Here is a 23,480-nt window from a genome sequence, read left to right as displayed (position 1 = left end):
TGATTACGTAATATTTTTTGCTATCTAAGATTTACCGAATTCAAAACCTTAAAGTAGACATTTTAAAAAATATAAGTATTTTAACATAAAAAAAGTATGATAAAATATGGTTTTCTAAGGTTGCCTAAAATTAAATAGAGTAAATTACACGAATGGTCCTTAGGGTTTGGGGTAATTTGCACGTTTGGTCCCTAACTTATTTTTTTAACTCGGAAGGTCCCTACTGTTTGTTTTTGTTACACGTTTGGTCCCTTCTATTTGTTTTTGTTACACGCTTGGTCCCTGTCTTACCTAAAAAAATTATTATTTTAATATGGAAAAATGATAATATAGGTAGGGTAAGGTGAGGGGAGTGGGGTTGAGAGTGTGTTTATTTAAATAAATTAAAAAAATTAAGGGCAAAATAGTCTTTTTAGGTAAGATAGGGACCAATCGTGTAACAAAAACAAACGATAGAGACCTTCCGAGTTAAAAAAATAAATTAGGAACCAAACGTGCAAATTACCCTAAACCATAAGGACCATTCGTGTAATTTACTCAATTAAATAATAAAATCAGATACAATCTTAATAAAAAACAAAACTATTTCCACGTGAGTGGGAGAGTATTTTATACAGGTTGGTTCGCTTTTGGCTTTTCAGACCCAAGATCGCCACCTAACAACTAACACCAAAAGCCGTTAAGACTTAAAAAAACACTCTTGCGATCGCCGCCCCCAACGGCGGACTTCCCCTATTCATCCTCCATTGATATACTCATATACCCATCCTTCCTGCTTCCCTACACCATTTCTCGATTCTCTCACTTTCTCTAGACTTCCAGCTTCTTACAATGGCATTAGCACCTCACGCCACCTCACTCTCAAAATCCTTCTTCTCTTCCAAACCCTCAATATCGTCATCATCAACCACTCCGCTTGTTAACCTACCGAACACCTCCCATAAATCTCGTCGGCAGTTCGTTGTTCGCAACTCCGTTACGATTGCTCAGTCACCGTCCATTTCGTCGACTAAATCATCCACTGTCAAATCGGTGAAGGCGAGGCAGATCATTGACAGCAGGGGAAATCCGACGGTGGAGGTTGATCTTGTTACTGATGATCTTTACCGATCAGCTGTCCCTAGTGGAGCATCCACTGGAATTTACGAGGCGTTGGAGCTCAGAGACGGTGATAAGAACGTCTATGGTGGCAAAGGAGTTCTTAATGCTGTTAAGAATATCAACGAGGTTTTGGGACCGAAGCTCATCGGTGTTGATGTCAGGTGAGAGTTTATTTCTCACATGCTCTTTACAGTGTACATATAGCTCTAAAAACCGATTAATTCCTCAAATTTGCAAATTCTGTGATCAATTGCGTTGTTATTCGATTTGTTTTGCCCTAATTAAGCTTCCTTTTACTAAAGTTGAGATCATTGAAGTTTCTCTCCATTTTTTCTACATCAAGGAATCAAGCTGATTTTGATGCCATCATGCTAGAGATCGATGGAACTCCAAATAAGTCTAACCTTGGAGCTAATGCGATCCTTGGAGTTTCTCTTAGTGTATGTCGAGCTGGTGCAGGAGCAAAAGGTATACCTTTGTACAAGCACATTCAGGAGATATCAGGAACGAAAGAGCTTGTTATGCCAGTTCCAGCATTCAATGTCATTAATGGAGGCAGCCATGCTGGAAATAATCTAGCAATGCAAGAATTCATGATACTTCCAGTAGGTGCATCTTCATTTGCTGAAGCTCTGCAAATGGGTAGTGAAGGTCAGCATATTCCCAAAAACAAATATTTATACAGTATTATTTGTATATTAACGCATGAATGTGAATACAGTTTATCACACACTGAAGGGAATCATCAAAGCAAAGTATGGACAAGATGCATGCAATGTTGGAGATGAAGGTGGATTTGCTCCCAATGTTCAGGATAACAGGGAAGGACTCGTGTTGCTCATTGATGCAATTGAAAAAGCTGGTTACACCGGAAAGGTAAATGACATTAATACCCTCCATCTTCCACCTTATTCACCTTTTCTAAAGAAGGAAATTTGCAGATTAAAATAGGGATGGATGTTGCTGCTTCTGAGTTCTTAACAAAAGATGGTAAATATGATCTTGATTTCAAGAACCAACCCAACAATGGAGCTCATGTTCTCACAGCTTCAAAGCTTGGTGATTTATATAGAGAATTTATCAGAGATTTTCCAATTGTATCAATCGAAGACCCCTTTGACCAAGATGATTGGACTTCCTGGAGTTCATTACAGTCTTCAGTTGACATCCAGATTGTTGGCGATGACTTGTTGGTCACAAACCCTAAGAGAATTGCTCAAGGCATTCAGAAAAAGGCCTGCAATTCCCTCCTATTAAAGGCAAGTACAAGACAACAAGAATTACTATAAACTCTCATAAACAAGTTCCTTTTTTATTTTTTTATTTGCTTAAATGGTGGGTTTTTCTTGAATTATTTCAGGTTAACCAGATAGGAACAGTGACTGAATCTATACAAGCAGCTCTTGACTCAAAAGCTGCTGGATGGGGTGTGATGGTTAGTCATAGGAGTGGTGAAACAGAGGACAACTTCATTGCAGATCTTTCGGTTGGATTGGCTAGTGGACAGGTTTCATCTTTTATTTCATTATCTCAATCGCTTTTCTAATATTATTTTTAAATTTTTTGGTTAATCTTTTTGTGTTTTTTAATTGTTTAGATCAAGACAGGCGCCCCTTGTCGAAGCGAGCGATTGGCCAAGTATAACCAGGTATATAATATAGAGCAAAAGTATGTTGTTTTTTTTTTAATAAAAAAAAACTAGGTAACAGGGAGAAATGGTTTTTTTATTTAATCACCACAGACTAAATGTTTTGGTATTTTGTATTTTGATGTATAGCTTTTACAAATCAAAGAAGTTATTGAAGCATATGATCATGGATATAATACAAACTTGTGAATTAATTTGTGATACTAAATTATGTTTTTTTTTTTTTTTTTCACTTCAGCTTCTGCGCATTGAAGAGGAACTTGGAAATGTACGTTATGCAGGTGAAGCATTTAGATCTCCATGATCAAGTGGATATAAAACAAACATGTAGTAAAGTAAGTTAATTCACAAGAGATAATTTTTCTTTTTTATTGTAAACTCAACTAGGCTTTTTACCAGACATTTATGAGGTTTGTATTGCCCATAGAAGATTCCATGATTGTTTTGAATAAAGAACATGTTGTGCATATTTTCTACACTTTGTAGCCTGTAAACTATTGTGTTTGCATTGTAGTTTAACATCTTTTGTATTGTGGCCCTCGCCCTTCTGTTGGGAGATATGAGCACAGCCTTTCCTCACATGGTTTTAGCCTAAGTTTGAACCCCATTTCACAACTTTTGGGTCATTCGGAGATATAGGAACTCGATGTTTGACACCAATAAGTAACAAAAGAGCAACGTTTGTTACAGAATCTCTGAAGTTGATTTCAATCGTAGGCTGGATTAAAAGCAAAAGGTGAGGGTGAAATGGGATGAAAATAGTTGGTTTTTTCATGGTATAATAAATGGCAACATATATGAGGAAAAATAAAATGAATGGGCTTATAATAATAGATGGTGAATGGACCACGGACCCCAACAAAATTGAAGAGGAAGTTTGGTAGTACTTCTCCTCTAAATTCAGTGAATAAACTCAGTGAAAGCATTACTCTTAGACCAAAATTCATCAACTCTTTTAAAAAATTGACCATGGAAGATCTTGGATGGTTCTATTTCATTATTGGAGATAAAAGAAGTGGTATGGAGTTGTGGTAACAACAAAGCCCCGTGGCTGGATGGCTTCACTTTCAAATTCATAAAGAAGTTTTGGGATAATCTTAAGTTCCTTTGTTAAAAATTTCGAATCAACAGGGAAGATTAGTAGAGATGTAACGCTTCTTTCATCTTGCTTATTCCAAAATCTAATGATCCATTCTTGAAGGATTATATTTGATTGGTTACATGTATAAAATTCTTTCCAAGATCCATGCTTTACGTTTAAGAGAGGTGATTGGAAAGGTTGTAGGCCCGGAGCAATCGACCTATATTGCAGGTGGAATTATTCTAGATGGCCCATTGGTGCTTAATGAGTTATATACGTGGGGTAAGAAGGTAATGAAAAAGGCGTTGATTTTGATAAAACTTTTGACACTCTTAATTGGAGATTTTTGGACTCTGTCATGGAACAAATGGATTTTAGCATCAAACGATAAAGTTGGATAAAAAGACGTCTCTCATCGGGTAGAGCTTCCGTTTTGGTGAATGGTTCCGTTTCTAAGGAGTTCCTTGTCAAAAGGGGAGTGAGACAATGTGACCCTCTCTCCTCGTTTCTTTTCATATTTGCCATGGAGGGGTTAAATATTGCTATGCTTGTGACAAACATATTTATCAAGGTATTAATCTTCCTAATGGTAATAACCGTCTTTCTCATCTCATGTACGTAGATGATATCATTTTTATAGGTGAATGGTCTGAAATGAAATTTGTAAATCTTAAAGAGTCTTGAGATGTTTATTCTTAGCCTCCAATTTAAAAGTAAATCTACACAAAGAGTAAAGCATATGGTGTTGGAGTTGATAACATCAAGTTAAATCGCCTTGCTAGCATCTTGTCTTGTGAGTCCGTTCAATTCCCCTTTTCCTCTCTTGGGCTCCCTATTGGAGCAAATATGAATTTATCAAAAAATTAGAAACCTATTATAGATAAATTTAATTCAAAACTCTCGAGGTGGAAGGTCAAAAATCTTTCTTTTGGGGGGTGTTTAACCATTGTCAAATCCGTTTTAGGTAGCCTTCCACTTTACTACTTTTCACTCTTTAAAGCTCCGTTAAAAGTGAGTAATACTTTGGAAGGCATTAGAAGAAGACTTCTATGGGGGAGTCAAGATAACGAAAGGAAGATAAATTGGGTCTCTTGGAAAACTATGGTGAGATTGGGCATTGGATGTCTTAGAACTTTAAACTCGACTCTTTTGGCAAAATGGAGATGGAGATTAAAAACCAAGAGGAATAGTCTTTGGTCTCAATGCATTACTTCTTGGCATAGAATCTCTCATATTGATAGCAAGCTGATTGCCAAAGCTACACTTTCCGGCTTATAATTTCAAAATTTGATTTGGAGTTAGAAAAGTAGAATATTGATCTTGATTGCTTGATTGAAACGCGTTTGGGGTTGCAAATACTACTTATTTTTGGAAAGATAAATGGTGTGATAGAGTTGCTCTTAAAGACATGTTCTCAAAATTAACTACAAATGTCTTGTGCAAAATGACAAAATGACTTGCAACATGTGTGCACTAATCATTGTCTACAAGGACAATAATTTGTACGATTATCTTTACTCCTCCATCACACTTAAACGCCAAACACAAATAGTTAGTTACCTATTTTCCCATTAAGACATTCTTTCTACATTAAATTAAAAAAATAAAAATAAAGAAACACCCGTATATATCTTACCAGACTCCATTAATTCATAAACAAACAAACACCTTATACTTAGACCTAACTATACTTTAAACAACTATGCCACAATGGTTTAAAGTTGGTGTCAAATGAAGTAAGCACTAACCACCAATAACAATCCCTACATCCGAATAGGTGGGCCCGCATAGATTCCCTGTCTCATATACAGATCATCTGGTGCATCTATCTCCTCTAGCCATGCATATTCATCTTCTTTTCCATCAATCAACTCATCTCCACTTCCTGTCATTCCAATAAAGAAATCAACAACCATTACAAATTCACAAAACCAAGTAACAGATTATGCTCAACTTACCAAAACTGGAGTAGGGGTAATCTCGGTAATAAGTACATTTCCTTCCGGAATATTCTTCATATGGAGGTGTGAGAATGTCAAGTACAGCACAGGAGGTGATGGCAGTGAAACAATGGAGGTTCCCTCCTGTTTTTGGATACAAAACTGAAGTGCTACATGGTGTTGAAAGGACTTTGTCCACTGCCAACTTTGCTAACCTAACTATTACATGAATTCCATCAACACTTTGCATTTTACACTTGAATTAAATGTTTTAAATATAAGCACAGAAAACGATCTTGTTTTTGTAGACTTAATTATGTGTCATGGAAGGAATAGAATCAGACCTGGAGCTCGAGCAATTTCCTTTGAATCCTTGATGAGTGGTGGCTCAACCCAATCATAACCTTTCACATGCAAAGAACCATAAAGGACCTTGCTAAGAACAGTCATTCCTGGATGATCATGGAGGGGTATAACAGAGGAAGTAGGGAAGCAAAACATGCACATCTGCATTCAAATCATCTTCTTTAAGCATATGCCTGAAATTACTATGAACCAGATTCAAATCTCTAATATCTTTATTCTTTTGAGTAGTCGCATGGGGGGAAAAGTTGGGCTTACTGTAAAACTTTGGCTTTCATTTAGATCTATATATGTTATTGGTTGGGCCCAACGATCTAGTCTATTAAGAGTATTGGGTGTAGAAAAACCATGGCCTCGATCATCCTCTTGGTGTTCATCTCTCAGCCCGACATCAGAAGGACCAATTGTATCTGCAAAATGGTATTGCCCAATCAAATTGCTTACCTGTGTATGCTCATACTGTGTTAACCAATCATACCAGGTTGACTTTACTCATGTAATAGGTTTGAATAAACTTAAATGCAATCTGGAATGATTCAATCTCCCATAATTCCAGAAAGTGATCCAGCCAATGCATTCACAAAACTTCCTTTTCTTTTCGTTTTTCATGTTTCAGTTAGGATATTGTGACTGATAAGTATATAGTACGTCGGCGCGATATTTCTTTAAATGGAAAACCTAGCGCATTTCAAACGTAAAATTGGGTTCAATTTTGCTGCAAATTGTGAACACTAACAGTAGTCTAGTAGAGTATCAAGTTGAGAAGTAATCTCAAACGGGAAAAAGAACAGATAACTTTTCGTAAAACAATTCGAATTTGAGATTCACATCAGCCATACAGTCACAAACTGCACTAAAATCAATTACAGTAAATGCATAAAATGTCCTTAGAAATTGAATTTGTGGAAGAGTACCGAGTATAGAGGAGAGTTCATGGATGAGTTGAGGAGGCGGTGAGGTTGAGGGCGTCAAATTGTTCTTGCAGATGTCGTACACGGCTTGTATCGAGGTTTTAGATGAAGGGGAAGACGATGAAAAACTGTAATTCGCCATTGCAAAGAGTCTTTGGAAGAACATGTTGGTGGAATTAGAGGAGAAGAGGTTTGGAAGGCGAAAATATCTGCTGCTATTCATTGCTGTGGTTTGTGGATTTTGGTGATCCGATAATTTACCGATTTTGGGTGCGAAGATGAGTAGGTCCGATGGAGGAGGTTAACACAATAAGCAGAATGTTTTTATTATTTTTTAATATTTGTAGAATGCTGCAATAATTTAAAGGACAAGAAGTTTGAAGCAGATGGTCAAGTGTTGCGCGATTGATTTATCATGATTGAGTTGGGTTGTCCCTTGGAGGTTGAGATTGCAAATGACCGATCTGTCAGAGTATCGAGGGTTTATCATGATTGTATTCTACAGATGTTCAATGAGCCGTATCCGATTGATTTCGTTCGTATTCTTTTGCGTGAGAACAAGGTTATTATAGGGATGGACTAGTTAAGCCCCAACGAGGTAGTGATTGATTGCGAGCATCACATGGTACGCATTTGGACCCCAAGTGGGGTGAGTTAGTGGTTCAGCGAGAGAGAGCTTAGCGAGGGCCGATTCTATGCTCAACAGCTAGGGCCAGTCGCAATCTCCATCAGGTTGTTCCGATTATGTCGCATATGTTATGGATACCTGAGAGAAAGGTAAGGTGACCGTAGATGATGTGTCGGTTGTACGGGAGTACCCCGATGTGTTTCCGGAGGATTTTACTGGAGGGGCTCGGGAGAGGCAAGTTAAGTTTCAGATTAAATTGGTTCCTGGTATGGCTCCGATAGCCAAATCACCATATTGGTTAGCTCCTCCAGAGATGCATGAGTTGTCTAAACAGATGCAGGAGCTGTTAGACAAGGGGTTCATTCAACCGAGTAATTCGCCCTGGGGAGCACCGATCCTATTTGTGAAGAAGAAGGATGAGTCGCATCAGATTTGCATTGATTACTGGGAGCTGAATAAGATAACGGTGGAGAACCGTTATCCACTCCTGAGGATTGATGATTTGTTTGACCAGCTTCAGGGTGCATCTTGGTTTTCCAAGATTGATCTCTGTTCATGTTATCATCAGATGAAGGTCAGAGAGGACGAGGTGCAGAAGAAGGCCTTTCAGACTCGTTATGGTAATTACGAGTTCGTGGTGATGCCCGTTAGGCTCACCAATGCTCCAGCCGTGTTCATATACCTCATGAACCATGTGTGCCGACCGATTTTGGATCGGTCTGTGATTATATTCAATGATGACATCTTGGTCTATTCCAAGACCTAGGAGCTGCATGAGGAGTACTTGAGGGAGGTATTAGAGACTCTGAGGAGGGAGAGACTATATGGGAAGTTCTCCAAGTGTGAATTCCGGTTGCACGAGGTGCACTTTCTGGGGTACCTTGTCAACCAGAATGGTATTCTGGTCGATCCGGCCAAGGTCGATGTAACGACCCAAAAATCCATACCGAAAATTTCATTTTTAATTTGATAAACAACCACAAGTTATCAACCATTCATACAAAACATATCAACCCAGAGTATCATAACCAAAACATTATTTTATTTTATCAGAGTAAACATCCCAGGCTGAATAAACAATGGTGTGTGCCATGCGATCACCCTGAGCTCTTCCCTTCGCTATCGGAAGTACATGAAACCAAAACTAAAAACTGTAAGCACGAAGCTTAGTGAGTTCCCCAACCTACCACATACCATGCATAATCACATATTGCAAGCACTAGGCTACGCCCGTTATTTCACCGGGTCCCGCTTAGCTTCGAGCCCCGCTCGGTATACAGATCTGTTTTACTTTACGCCCCGCCTGCTAAACGCATGCAAACATATAACCATAATACATAACACATAATTGAACACACCCTACTGCATTACTATCCTAAGGCCTCGTCTGTCTTGGGCCTCACCCCTGTCCTGCTACAAGTGAGCTATTGAACCCCGTCCAAGCTCCTGATGTTAGTGAGATACAGGCCCCCACCCACACTCACCTTCCACTTATCTCGGGCCTCGCCTGTAACAGCCCAGAATTTCAGGTATTGTTATAATCATGTTTTTGGGGTGTTTTAAGAGGGGACTCGGCGAGTTGGAGCCAGACTCGCCGAGTAGGACCGCAGACTTGGTCGCGGGTTCGCGACTGGACTCGACGAGTCCAGATATGGACTCGGCGAGTCTGCGCTGTTCAGCGAAAACCCTAGCCGTTCAGTTTTGGGATGTATAAAAGGGACTTATAGGCCGTCATTGTTCGTTTTAGCCTTCTGAGAAGAACCCTAATCCGATTGTGTGCATCTGGAGCAAGGTTGAAGACCATTTTTGAGTTGGAAGAGTTGTTGTGCAAGGAAGAGAAGGCTTGGTGAAGGGAACAACAAGAGAAGTCACGTTCTGAGGGTTGGGGACACAGAGAGAACACGTTATTCAGGTAATAAATCGAATTACATTCTTCCATGTTGATGTGTATATGGATTTAGGGTTTATGGAACCCTTTTTGTGGCTAGATTGAATGTTACCTTAGTCCCCAAACGATTGGAACCCTGTATTGGGACCTTTAGAGGTCCAGAATGTCCCATGCCTGAGCATTTCGGGAATCAATAGAGGTTTTGGATTGGAATCCTTATGCCTTAGGTCAAAATGTAAATTATAAGTCTTGGGGTGTAGCATGAGCACCTAAATGAAGACATTATGTGATGGACCAGTTTAGGAGGACCAGACCCATGAATGGTCGGAACAATTCTGACCTTAGGAAGCAGTTTGGTCGACTGCATGGCATGGACTCGCCGAGTCCAATGAACAGACTCGGCGAGTAGCTTGGAGAATAACTGGGACTCGTCGAGCTGTTCTTCAGACTCGGCGAGTGGAGTCGGGGTGGCCCCGCGATTCTTCCACGAGGAACTCGTCGAGTCAAGAGGGATACTCGACGAGTAGAAAGGGAACATCAGAAAATTGGTGAGGACGTCTAGACTCGCCGAGTCGCCATAGCACTCGCTGTGTCCGGTCAAGTTGACCGTTGACCGTTGACCGTTGACCAGAGTTGACCTACATGTGATTTCTTAGGGTCAGTTGTCTTGAAAGATAAAAGTGTTAATAAGGGATATATGATATTATAGGGAGTCTGTAGCTCGGCGGATCGAGCACGAGTGATTTCGGGATTTGCTAGCTTTCGATATTCACGAGGTGAGTCTTCTCACTATACTGTACCCGGAAGGGTTTGACTGTGTGACCGGAAGGTCGAATATGATATGTGACATATGTGCTATATGTGGAATGTTAATTGTTATATGTGCTGTGTATGTTTTATGGGCCGGAAGGCCATATGTTATGAGCCGGAAGGCAATATGTTATGGGCCGGAAGGCAATATGTTATGGGCCGGAAGGCGATTATGTTATGGGCCGGAAGGCGTTGTGTGTAGACCGGAAGGTCAGGGCCTGGAAAGGCGTATATGTGTAAGTTGTATACTGGGGAACTCACTAAGCATTTATGCTTACAGTTGTTATGTATGTGTTTCAGGTACTAGCGAGGACCGTGGGAAGGCGCCGACGTGATGCGTACACACTGATTGATGTTTTGAGATCTTGGGAATTTTATGATTTGCATTTCGACATAAAACTTGGAATAATTATATTTAGTTTGAATAAAAACGCTTTATTTGAAATGAAAAATTTGTTTGAAAATTTGCGTTGTTACAATTGGTATCAGAGCCAGGTTTGAGGGATTCGGGTGTACCTTCGGGTGTAACTGAACTCAAACCGAGGATTTGAGGAAAATTTAAAAAAAAAAAATAAAGGCATAAACTTTTATAAATGATAATGTGGTAAACAAGAAAGAAGCAGTGTGTACGATCAGTCAGCGGCCGAACGGTAAAGATCCCCAGAATACCTTACAATGTTATGTTATGCAATGAATTATGAATTGTTATGCATGCTAGAAGACTTGGTATTCATGATAGGACTAGAGTGGCCTGATTTGTGATGCCTTAGTCTAGGGAGTTTGCCGATATGAGATATTTGATAGCGTGCAGGTAGATAGTGCATATCAAAAGTAGAGTACTCACTATTCGGGGTTTTGGGGAGGAAGATTTGGGACGAATGCTGATACGGTGTGGTCGGTAGTATTGGGCCCGTACTACCGAAGACACCGGGTCGATGGGAGACCCAAGTAAGAATCCCTGGATATCGGAGACTGAGTAGGGTTGCGTTATCAAGTACAATTGTACTTGATGGAGTCTCTGATAATTTTATGTTGTATTTCAGAGACATCATGGTTACAACACGCCACGGGGTGAGTTCGAGCAGTGTGAGCGACGAGGAGATTCGTCAGATGATTCAGGAGGAGGTAGCTGCAGCGATCCGTGCTGAGATCCCGGAGATGTTTGGGTCTATTAAGACCACCCTGATGGAGACGTTTAAGGAGCGGTACGCCGCACTGACTGAAGCTGCAGCCGCTGCCGCTACCGCAGCTGTGGCCGCTGCCAGGCCACAAGGGGGCGACTTGTTGCTATTCCGGGAATTCAGCAACACGAAACCCCCTGAGTTCGATGGGACGCAGGATCCGATTGCTGCGATGAGGTGGATCGTCGATATTGAAGGGTGCTTCTACACTTGTTCATGCCCGGAGCACCTGAGGGTACGGTTCGCTTTGAACCAGCTCCGTCTGGGAGCCAAGGATTGGTGGAAGTTCGTGACGGCGAACTTCACTTCGGCGGAGATTACAGCAGTGACATGGGAGAGGTTTACTGCCATGTTCAGGGACGAGTACGTTCCCCCAGTGGAGAGGGAACGATTGGTTCAAGAGTTCTTGACCCTTAAGCAGGGTACTGATTCGGTTGCGGTGGTCACGCGGAAGTTTCATGAGAGGGCGATGTTCTGCCCCGAGCTGGTGTCTACAGAGCAGTCGCGGATGAGCCGGTACTTGGGTGTTTTGAGGAGGGATATCTGGGAGTTTGTGTCGAACTCCACCTATCATACTTTTACTGAGCTTCAGGCGAATGCCAGGAAGCGCGAGATCGAGTTGGAGACCCAGGCCAGGGAGGAGGCCGAGTCTCAGCAGGTGGACCAGCGGCCGGCCCAGTCTCAGCCGGCAGCCAAGCGGACCAAGTCCGCCGATTCGAGGACGGGAGGTCCGAAGGGCCGCACTTGCGGAAAGTGCGGCAAGGGTCACGATGGGGCGTGTCGAGCTGGGGGTTGCTACAAGTGTGGCAAGGAGGGACACATCGCCAGGGATTGTCCTAAGGGGTTTATGGTTTGTTTTCATTGTAACCAGACAGGCCATCGGAAGGCCGAGTGCCCTCAGCTTCGTCAGGGATCTACACCTACTACCAGGACTACTGAGACTCGACCGGCGAAGGTCGAGGCCTCGAGGGCTCGCGGGAGAGCCTTTCAGCTGACTGCGGAGGAGGTCCGCGCTGCGCCCGATGTTGTGGCAGGTATGCTGTAATTCACGTATTTATTTAAAGTCGAAATGTTATGCTTATGTTAATATATGTGTAGGTACTTTTCTTCTGAACTCTATGCCTGCTCTAGTGTTATTTGACTCGGGTGCGAGTAGGTCCTTTGTATCTTTAGCTTTTAGTCAGCATATCAGCATTAGTCGTGAGTCGTTAAGTCGGCCTCTGAGCGTTTCTATAGCGGCCGAGAGGGTGGTTTGTGCCACGGAGGTTCTTCGAGGATGCGTGCTAGAGATTTTCGGGGTTGAGTTCCCAATTGACCTGATTCCTATTGCGATGGGTGATGTCTGTGTCATCGTGGGCATGGACTGGTTGAGCCGATTCAGTGCTGTCATCGACTGTGAGCGTCAGCTGGTGACTATACGAGACCCTAGTGGGGGAGTTCTTACGGTGTACGGCGAGGGTACTCGTTCGGGATCAGCTTTTTGTTCGGCCGCTAGGGCGAGGCAATGTCTACAGCAGGGATGTAAGGGTTTTGTGGCGTATGTGATGGATATGCGGGAGGCTACCGAGAGACCGAGGTCAGTGGAGGAGGTCCCAGTGGTGCGTGAGTTTCCAGATGTTTTTCCCGAGGAGCTGCCGGGAGTACCTCCTGCGAGGCAAGTGGAGTTTGGTATCGATCTGATTCCGGGGGCCGCGCCTATTGCGAAGGTGCCTTATCGTCTCGCACCTCCAGAGATGCAAGAGTTGTCCTCGCAACTCCAGGAGTTGCTGGGGAAGGGATTTATTCGGCCGAGCAGCTCGCCGTGGGGAGCACCTATTCTGTTCGTCAAGAAGAAGGACGGTTCACACCGGATGTGCATTGATTACCGGGAGTTGAACAAAGTGACGGTCAAGAACCGTTACCCGTTACCGAGGATCGATGACTTATTCGATCAGTTGCAAGGGGCATCTTGGTTTTCCAAGATCGACCTGAGGTCAGGGTACCATCAGGTAAGAGTGCGGGATGAGGACGTCCAGAAGACAACATTTAGGACGCGATATGGGCATTATGAGTTTGTGGTAATGCCTTTCGGGCTCACCAATGCCCCGGCTGTGTTCATGGACCTCATGAACAGGGTATGCAGGCCGATGTTGGATCAGTCAGTGATTGTATTTATCGACGACATCCTAGTGTATTCGGGATCTAGAGAGCAGCATGAGGAACATTTGCGGGAGGTCCTTGAGGTACTGAAGTCGGAGAAGCTATATCCAAAGTTCTCCAAATGTGACTTCTGGTTGCGGGAGGTCCAATTTCTTGGACATGTTGTTAATCAGGCAGGGATATTGGTCGATCCGGCCAAGGTTGAGGCTGTGATGAGTTGGGAGGTACCGAAGTCACCTTCTGAGATCAGGAGTTTCCTTGGGTTGGCGGGGTACTATCGGAGGTTTATTAAGGACTTCTCCAAGATCGCAGTGCCGCTCACCAGATTGACTCGGAAGGGTGTTGCATTCTTATGGGGACCCGAGCAACAGACTTCCTTTGAGACACTTCGCCAGAGGCTGTGCGAAGCCCCGGTATTAGCTCTCTCGGAAGGGATGGAAGATTTTGTCGTATATTGCGACGCATCGATTTCGGGACTGGGTGCAGTGTTGATGCAGAGAGGTCATGTGATAGCTTATGCATCGAGGCAGCTAAAGCCTCATGAGGCGAGATATCCCACGCATGATTTAGAGTTGGGGGCAGTAGTGTTCGCTCTCAAGATTTGGCGTCACTACCTGTATGGGGTTCGATATACGATATACACGGACCATAAGAGTTTGAAGTATTTGATGGATCAACCCAACCTAAATATGTGTCAGAGGAGGTGGTTGGATGTGGTCAAGGATTATGACTGTGAAATCTTGTACCACCCGGGCAAGGCTAATGTGGTAGCCGATGCATTGAGCCGCAGGGCGGAGAGCACTCCATTGCGAGATGTATGTCTGAGACTGACGGTGATGACTCCGGTATTGGATGCTATTCGTGGGGCACAGGCCGAGGCTGTGAGATCCGAGATGCAGAAGAAAGAGCGGGTCGTTGGGTTAATTTCTGAGTTCGTTAAGGATGGACGAGGACTTCTGACGTTTCAGGGTCGGATTTGGGTACTGTTCGTGGGCGGTACGCGTGTTACTTTGATGGAAGAGGCTCACAGATCGAAATTCTCGATCCATCCCGGTGCTACGAAGATGTATTTGGACTTGAGGAAGGAATACTGGTGGCCCTGTATGAAGAGAGACGTCGCCTGGTTCGTTGAGAGGTGCTTGACCTGCCATGGAGTTAAGGCCGAGCACCAGAGACCGCATGGCAAGTTGCAGCCTTTGGAGATTCCTGAGTGGAAGTGGGAACAGATTACTATGGATTTCATCACCAAATTGCCGAGAACTGCCAGGGGAGTCGATGCAATTTGGGTGATTGTGGATAGGTCGACGAAGAGTGCACACTTCCTTGCCATCAGTGAGAGTTCATCAGCGGAGAAGTTGGCGGAGATATACGTGAGGGAAGTAGTATCTCGGCATGGAGTGCCGATCTCGATTGTTTCGGACCGTGATGTACGCTTCACTTCCAGGTTTTGGAAGAAATTCCATGAGGAGCTGGGTACTAAACTGCATTTTAGTACCGCATACCATCCCCAGACAGACGGTCAAAGCGAGCGGACGATTCAGACACTGGAGGACATGCTTCGAGCGTGTGTGTTAGATTTCGGGGGTAGCTGGGATGCGTGTCACACCCCAAAACCAAGAACGGCGGAAACGTTCTGGGGCGGAGGACGTCATGTAAGTATCACAACACAGTAAATGTAAATAAGCAAACAACATCATCCATTGCATTAAATATATAATTCTAATACAAGCGTGTTCTGTACATTATAGACACCAAAAATAATGTATATCAAAATAATAAGATGAGTCTTGAATGCGCTCCATCTTCTCAAAAGCTGGTCTCGGTACCTGTCTACTGATGACCTGAGAATACAAGTTATTTTGAAAGAGTTTATCAACATTAAGCTGGTGAGTTCATAAGTATTTTAGTGTCGGTATTTGTCATCCAAAAATGTTTGAACATGTATAAAGTATAAGTTTGTAAAATGTATGTAAAGATTTGCAATTGTTCGTAAAAGTTTGAATCTCTCAGAAAAACATATATTTTTTTATTAAAGTAGCCTTCTACCAAGGCTTAACTGTTTTGTATGCTCGTTTGATGTAAAAATGTGTAATTTCCCAAATGTAACTATCATTTAACAAAATATAGTTTGTACATAAACGTTTAAGTGAGGTTATCACTAAAAATATGTAATGGGTAAATTATTGTAGTACTGTAGCCTTGTATTATAAGAACTACTATTGTACTAACTACCTTAAACCGGATTTATATTAAGGCATTACGTGATAAATTGTACCATACTATCGACTAGTAACAACGACAAATGAATGGTCGTAATAACGGAATGACGTTTGGCACCCGCAGACCTGCAGGTCCGGCTGTAGCTAGCAGCAAGGTGTAGGATTGTCAATCCAGTATAGATCTATACGCAAACTCAACGCTCTCCCTTCAAGAGAATTCTGGCTACAACTCGAGCCATGACAGTTAAGTCATGCTCCGTAAATCACCATAATAAAGTATTCATGTATATGTACTGTTTCTCGTTCTAGTATATGTATATGTATTGTTTCTAGCATCATTGTATATGTATTGTTTCTAGTATATGTATATGTATTGTTTCTAGTATCATTGTATATGTATTGTTTCTAGTATCATTGTATATGTATTGTTTCTAGTATCATTGTATATGTATTGTACTGTGTTACCCCGATGGTAACTAACTATTGATGTACTGATAAATATGAGTATGGAAGTACTTTTATGTCTATACATGTATATATTATATATAACTAATGTTGAAACGACTTTCAGATGGTCACCCGAAGCTCCACCAGACCACATCCAAATCGAGGAAAAGGAAATAGGATAGGTGGCTTTCCTAAGCCTTTTAAACATTATTTATACATCTATACGTATATGGGCATGCAATTTATAAGAAGTAGAACAAAGTTTAATAAAAGCATTTGATAAGTAAAAAGAGTTTGTAAAACGTTTGAAGTGAAACAGTTTGAACATTGGTAAAAATCGTTGTTTTCCTAGTTATTAATCACATGTGATTAAATGCAATCACATGTGATTGAAGCAATAACCATAAGTATTTGACTTGTATCCCCCCCATAAAGTGTTTAAAACATTTAAAATCATTTCAAAGGTTGATTCAAGGGGTATGAACTCACATGTGGTGAGTCGCTTGAATTGAGGTATCGGGTACCGTGCTAAGTGTCAAACGGAGACTTGTTCACACGTACGAGCCTAGTTATCATATAATAAGCATATATATAACTAATTAGCCATATAATAAGTTAATGCAATTAGGAACATGTAAGCACTCTTATGAGTGTTTAAGGTTCAAATGGTTGCATCTAAGTTGTTACGGGACAAGGCAAAAGGGTTTGAAACATCAAATGGCCTTGTATAGGAGTTTACCACCCAACAAACCCCACATCTTGGAGTTTACGGCCGTAAACTCATGGGTTTATGGCCGTGAACTCCTCAAAGGTTGGTTTTGGGTGTTTTATGGTGCTATCTTGGTCCTAGCTCACTCCTAGCTTTGTTGGAATAACACATGAAGTAGTTTAAGGCTCTAGAACACTCCATATGGGAGTTTACGGCCTAAAGGCATTCACCCTAGAGTTTACGGCTGTAAACTCTTGGATTTAAATTGATTTGAGGCTCTTAAACATCAAGGATGGCTTCCATGAATTTATCTAAGGCTTATGGGGATAAGATGCACACATTTAGGGCATCACTTGGAGTTTACGGCCCAAGATATGTTCATTGGCCGTAAACTCCTTTCAAGGAGTAGTTTTGATGTGTTCTACTCTCCATTCTAGTCCCAAGTATGCAAGGTAAATTGTCTTAAGGCCTTAGGTGTGCTTGGAATGATTTTTACACAAGAAAAGGGGGTTTACGGCCCAAGATCCTTTCCTTGGCCGTAAACTCCTAAAACTCTTTCATTTGGAAGTGTTTTCATGTCCAAAACAAGCACAAGAACTAGTGGTTAAAGTCTCAAAGCTCAAGGAGGCAAGATAGGGCTTGTTTGCCCATTTGAAAGGGGTTTACGGCCTAGGTGTTCTTTGGCCGTAAACTCCTCTAATCTTGTTGATTTTGGACATAAAATGATGTTATAAGGCATATAGGAAGCATTAAAACATGTTTAGGAAAGCAGACTCACAATCCGGGATGAAAACCCGAAGATCCGTCAGAGAGAATTGGCTTTTCTCTAGTTGGAATTGTAAATAATGAACTAATTTAGTTCTGAAAACTATTTATAGTCCTGGAATATTTTGACAGAAAATATTTTTATTCCGGGAGTCGGACTATAATATTGTGAAACTTTCAGTGTTCAAGTTTCACGATCATAGGAGCATTCATTATCCAGATATGTCCAGAAACGTAAACCCTAATGTACACAAACTTGTTCGGACAAGTCTGAAATTTACAGAAATTGGACTAGCTTCTATTGAATAGATGATGTTCGTACAAATGAAAATTTCGGGTTGTCACATCATCCCCCCGTTAGAAGGAATTTCGTCCCGAAATTAGAATTTAAGCAAATAAGAAGTTACAACTAACTAAGCGAAGAGATGAGGATGTTTCAGTTTCATCTGATCCTTGCGTTCCCAAGTGAATTCTGGTCCTCGCTTGGCGTTCCAGCGAACCTTCACGATAGGGATACGGCTTTGCTTCGTCTGCTTGACCTCACGGTCCATGATCTCTATAGGTTCTTCCACGAAGTTGAGGCTCTCGTTGATCTCGATTTCGTCGAGTGGGATTACGAGAGTCTCGTCGGACAGACACTTTTTCAAGTTAGATACGTGGAATGTAGAATGTACGTTACAAAGTGTGTCGGGTAGATCAAGTTTGTAAGCTACGGGGCCGACTCTTGCGAGAATCTCGAAAGGCCCTATGTACCTAGGATTAAGCTTCCCACGCTTACCGAAGCGTATCAAGCCCTTCCAGGGTGAGACTTTGAGAAGGACTCGGTCTCCCACCTGAAATTCCAAAGGTTTTCTGCGTTTATCAGCGTAGCTCTTTTGTCGGTCTCTAGAGGCTTTCAATCGTTCACGAATCTGAACGATCTTCTCTGTCGTTTCCCGAATGATTTCCGGACCAGTGAGAGTACTGTCGGAAGCTTGCCCTCTCGCTAATTGGGTATCACCCACCTCAGCCCAGCACAGAGGGGATCTGCACTTTCGGCCGTAGAGAGCTTCAAATGGTGCTGCTTTTATGCTCGTGTGATAACTGTTGTTGTAGGAAAATTCGACGAGGGGTAAATGAGTATCCCATGCTTTTCCAAAGTCAATTACACAAGCACGCAACATATCTTCTAAAGTCTGGATTGTTCTCTCACTCTGTCCGTCAGTCTGTGGATGGTAGACTGTGCTCATGTCCAGCCTTGTTCCTAGGGAATGTTGTAGTGATTGCCAAAATCTTGAGGTGAACCTACTATCTCGATCGGAGATAATGGATATAGGTACACCATGTAATCGTACGACTTCCCTAATGTATGTTCTCGTAAGTTTCTCCATTTTGTCGGTTTCTTTGATAGGTAGGAAGTGTGCAGACTTGGTCAATCTATCAACGATGACCCATATGGTATCAAGTCCACCCGTTGTCTTGGGCAACTTGGTTATGAAATCCATAGTGATCCGCTCCCACTTCCATTCTGGAATTTCTGGTTGTTGCAGTAAACCAGAGGGCTTCTGGTATTCGACCTTTACCTTTGCGCAAGTAAGGCATTTACTTATGAAGGTAGCAATCTCTGCTTTCATATTAGGCCACCAGTATAGCTTTTTAAGATCCAGATACATCTTATCTGAACCTGGGTGGACGGAATACCGAGTGTTGTGCGCCTCGGTCATGACTAGGTCTCGGAAACCACCGTGTTTTCGGTGTCCAAATCCGATTCATGAAGTATAAGGCTCCGTCACCCTTGGCTTCTAAGTTCTTGTCCATTCCTCTAAGGGATTCACCTGTCACATTTTCAGGTTTCATGGCTTCAAGTTGGGCCGCCTGAATTTGGTTAGACAAGTGTGAATGGATGGTTATTGATAGTGACTTGACCTTGCGACCAGAATATTCTTTCCGACTCAGGGCGTCTGCTACTACGTTGGCTTTACCCGGATGATAACGAATATCGCATTCGTAATCACTGAGTAGCTCGACCCACCGTCGTTGTCTCATGTTGAGCTCCTTCTGATCGAATATGTGTTGTAAACTCTTGTGGTCGGTAAAGAAAGTGCTCTTCGTTCCATAAAAGTAATGTCTCCAGATCTTCAGAGCAAACACTACTACTCCCAGTTCAAGATCGTGTGTCGTATAGTTAACTTCGTGTGTCTTCAACTGTCGGGAGGCGTAGGCGATGACCTTACCTCGTTGCATCAGAACACACCCGAGCCCTTGGTTCGATGCATCGCAATAGACCACGAAGTCTTCTATCCCTTCGGGAAGAGATAGTATTGGCGCGGTGCACAAGGCTCGTTTGAGCGTTTGGAACGCTCTCTCTTGTTTCTCTTCCCAGTCAAAAGCCACGCCTTTCTGGGTCAGGGTTGTAAGAGGTTTCGCTATTCGGGAGAAGTTCTGAATGAATCTGTGGTAGTAGCCAGCAAGACCTAGAAATTGACGAATTTCTGTTGGCGTTTTCGGTGCTGACCAGTTCTCAATGGCTTTAATTTTGGAGGGGTCCACGTGGATTCCCTCTTCGCTTACCACGTGTCCTAAGAATTCGACTCTTCGGATCCAAAATTCACATTTCGAGAACTTCGCATAAAGTTTCTCCGTTCGTAAAGTTCCTAAAACTAGTCGGAGGTGATCGCCATGCTCTTCCTTACTCCGGGAGTAGATCAGGATGTCATCAATGAAAACGATGATGAACTGATCCAAGTAAGGTCGGCATACTCTGTTCATCAGGTCCATGAAAACTACTGGCGCATTGGTCAATCCGAATGGCATCACCACGAACTCGTAGTGTCTGTAACGAGTTCGGAAGGCTGTCTTTGGAACATCCTCCTCTAGCACTCGTAACTGGTGATATCCGGATCTTAGATCAATTTTAGAAAAATAGTTCGCCCCTTGCAGTTGGTCAAATAAATCATCTATGCGAGGTAGAGGGTAACGATTTTTGACCGTCAGTTTGTTGAGTTCCCTGTAGTCGATACACATACGGAATGATCCGTCTTTCTTCTTAACAAACAAGACCGGCGCTCCCCAAGGTGAGAAGCTTGGTCTTATGAAGCCCTTGCTGAGTAGTTCGTTAAGTTGACCAGATAATTCCTGCATCTCTGCTGGTGCTAATCGGTAGGGAGACTTGGCTACTGGTGTAGCTCCTGGGACTAAGTCGATACGGAATTCGACCTGTCGTTGCGGAGGTAATCCAGGTAGTTCTTCTGGGAAAATGTCGGGAAAGTCGCTCACTACTGGAATGTTCTTGAGTTCTTTTGTTTCGAGGTTCGTGTCGACGACGTGAGCAAGGAATGCGTGGTATTCTTTGCGCAGATATTTCTGTGCTTGAATACTTGATATAATGCGAAGACTCGCACTAGGTTTGTCGCCGTAGACTATAAGAGTTTCGTTAGACGGAAGGTTTAGTCGGATTGCTTTCTCGAAGCACATGATGTCGGCACGATGTAGACTCAACCAATCCATGCCGATGATGACGTCGAAACTTTTTATTGAGACCGGCATGAGGTCGATTGGGAATGAATGGTTATCTAGGGTTAGGATACACCCTGAGTATATGCTACTGGTATTTTCTGTTTTGCCGTTAGCCATTTCTACTGTGAATTGTTCTTTAAGTGCGTGTGGTTGTGGTTTAAGCATGCGAGCAAATTTGTGGTTTACGAAGCTTCGCTCCGCTCCACTATCGAACAGAATGCATGCATAGGAGTTATCGAGGAGGAACGTACCAGTCACCACTGTCGGGTCAGCGACTGCTTCCCCGTGGCCTATAGCTAGTACCCTCCCTGCTCCTCCAGTATTCCTCGCTTTAGGGCAGTCCCTCTTATAGTGGCCTGTTTCGCCACATCCATAACAAGTTGGGCTCGCGCCAGAGCCAGGGACTTGCGTGATTGGTTGCGCCGGAAATTTACAGAAACGGACGGTGTGTCCTTTCCTGTTGCAGTTAGAGCACTGCATTTCACGGCAGGGCCCGTTGTGGTGGAAGTTGCATTTGTTGCACTTCGGCAAACTTCCAGCATACTGCTTCGTCGGTGCAGTAGCAGCAGGGGTTACTGCGGCATGTACAGCCACAGTTTGCTGCTTCTTGGCAGCTCGCTGTCTCTTCTTGTCATCCCAAAACTTCCGCTTGGTATCAGCGGGTTTGGATGGTTCTGAGATGGCTAGGGTTGTTGTGGTTGTAGGGGTTTTGACACCATGGTCAATGAGTCGCTGTGCCAGTCGCTTGGCACTGTCGAAGGTAGCGGGGTTGGATGCTAAGACATTCCCCTGATACGGAGGAACTAGCCCCCATATGTACCTTTCAATCTTCTTCCCTTCAGTGGGAACCATATTCGGGCAGAGGGCCACCAGTTCGCTAAACCGGGCAGTGTAAGCGATAATGTTGGTGCCCTTCATGGTCAGGCTCCAAAGCTCCTGTTCCAGTTTTTGGATCTCGCCCCTCGGACAGTATTCCTCAATCATGAGGTCTTTCATCGTATCCCAGCCTATGTCGTTGGCCACGACGAGAGTTAGAGATTTAACGTGGCTGTTCCACCACGTCAGTGCCTTCCCTTCGAAGGTGCATGCGGCATATTTGACTTTGCACGCAGCAGGGCAAGAACAGATTTCGAAGACTGATTCAGTCTCCTCGAACCATTGCGAAAGGGCAATGACTCCGCCGGTCCCATGGAAGGGTTTCGGCTTACAGTTGGTGAAATCCTTGTAAGAGCACTCTCTCGAGCGCACAGGAGTTTCCACTGGAATGGAGTTAACCGGGGTTCCACCTCTGCTAGCATCCGATGAGTGATACTGAGCCATGGCAGTTGCCACTGCTGCAGCTACGGCAGCGTTCAGAGCGGCAGTATCGATGACTGCAGGTGGAGGAGGCGGTGGAGGCACATGATTATTCCTAGCCCTGGGAGATTTACGAGGAGGCATCTTTCAACTATAAGTTTATAAAGATGAGAAAAGTGGTAAGAATCAATTTGTAAGAAATGTGCGAATGACACATGGACTAACTAACCATAGCCCAACAATTGAATGAGTGTTTGTGTTCATAACCAGAATGATGTGTAAGAAAACCCAAATGCAAAGATTTATCCCACAGAGTAGGTAGTTGTCAAATAATACTGGTATTACTGATGTAACGAGTTCAATGAAAATTGACCTAACAGTAGGTCTTACATCATACCATACAGAAAGTTTGACAGTTCCTAGATTCCTAGTTACAGTACTGAAAGTTAGGAATATTTTACAGATAAGTGCTACTTAGAGCACAGATGTTAAAAGACTAATCCTTAACCCAAAAGATAATGATGTACTAGACATCATCTAACGGCGATGAGTATTCCTCGGGAGAACCCTGAGGTCTCTCATTTGACGTACCACCTCTTGAAGGTGTCGTTCATGAGCTCTTTGACGAGCTCGAATTTCCATGACCTCAGCTTGAGAGGCAACCAGACGTTGCTGCAGAGTTTCATTGGTTCTCCAGGTCCGTTCCATATCTTCTTCGAGACGGCGAATGCGGACTGTGTTGACACCAGAGTTGGCATCAATCTCCACGACTCGGTCGATGGCTGCTCGACCTTGATCGACATTACGAGATATCCTACGGATAAGGACAGGTAGAGCTCGGTCAGCAGAGCCACCATCG

General features: G+C 43.1%; 2 protein-coding genes across 2 annotated transcripts; one reads left to right on the top strand and one right to left on the bottom strand.

The window, feature by feature from the left end:
• The first annotated feature begins 632 nt into the window (after positions 1–632).
• LOC144996955 (enolase 1, chloroplastic-like) lies at positions 633–3,216 on the top strand. The gene is made up of 7 exons (XM_078956766.1): positions 633–1,262; positions 1,445–1,752; positions 1,823–1,977; positions 2,043–2,360; positions 2,462–2,608; positions 2,699–2,749; positions 2,988–3,216. Exons 1-7 carry the CDS (start codon positions 832–834, stop codon positions 3,051–3,053), a joined length of 1,476 nt encoding a protein of 491 aa, XP_078812892.1. The 5' UTR covers positions 633–831; the 3' UTR covers positions 3,054–3,216.
• A 2,145-nt stretch (positions 3,217–5,361) lies between these two features.
• Positions 5,362–7,331, bottom strand: LOC144998595 (plant cysteine oxidase 3-like). The gene is made up of 5 exons (XM_078958336.1): positions 7,048–7,331; positions 6,392–6,543; positions 6,115–6,277; positions 5,789–5,989; positions 5,362–5,715 (listed from the first exon to the last, which is right to left on the bottom strand). The coding sequence occupies exons 1-5, from the start codon at positions 7,265–7,267 to the stop codon at positions 5,594–5,596; spliced, it is 858 nt and encodes a 285-aa protein (XP_078814462.1). The 5' UTR covers positions 7,268–7,331; the 3' UTR covers positions 5,362–5,593.
• Between the last annotated feature and the right edge of the window lie 16,149 nt (positions 7,332–23,480).

Source organism: Lactuca saligna, chromosome 5 (assembly GCF_052625555.1).
Source record: "Lactuca saligna cultivar CGN05327 chromosome 5, ASM5262555v1, whole genome shotgun sequence".
Lineage (NCBI taxonomy): Eukaryota > Viridiplantae > Streptophyta > Magnoliopsida > Asterales > Asteraceae > Lactuca > Lactuca saligna.
The sequence above is the reverse complement of the archived record's forward strand: the minus strand, read 5'-3'. Positions and strand labels throughout refer to the sequence as shown.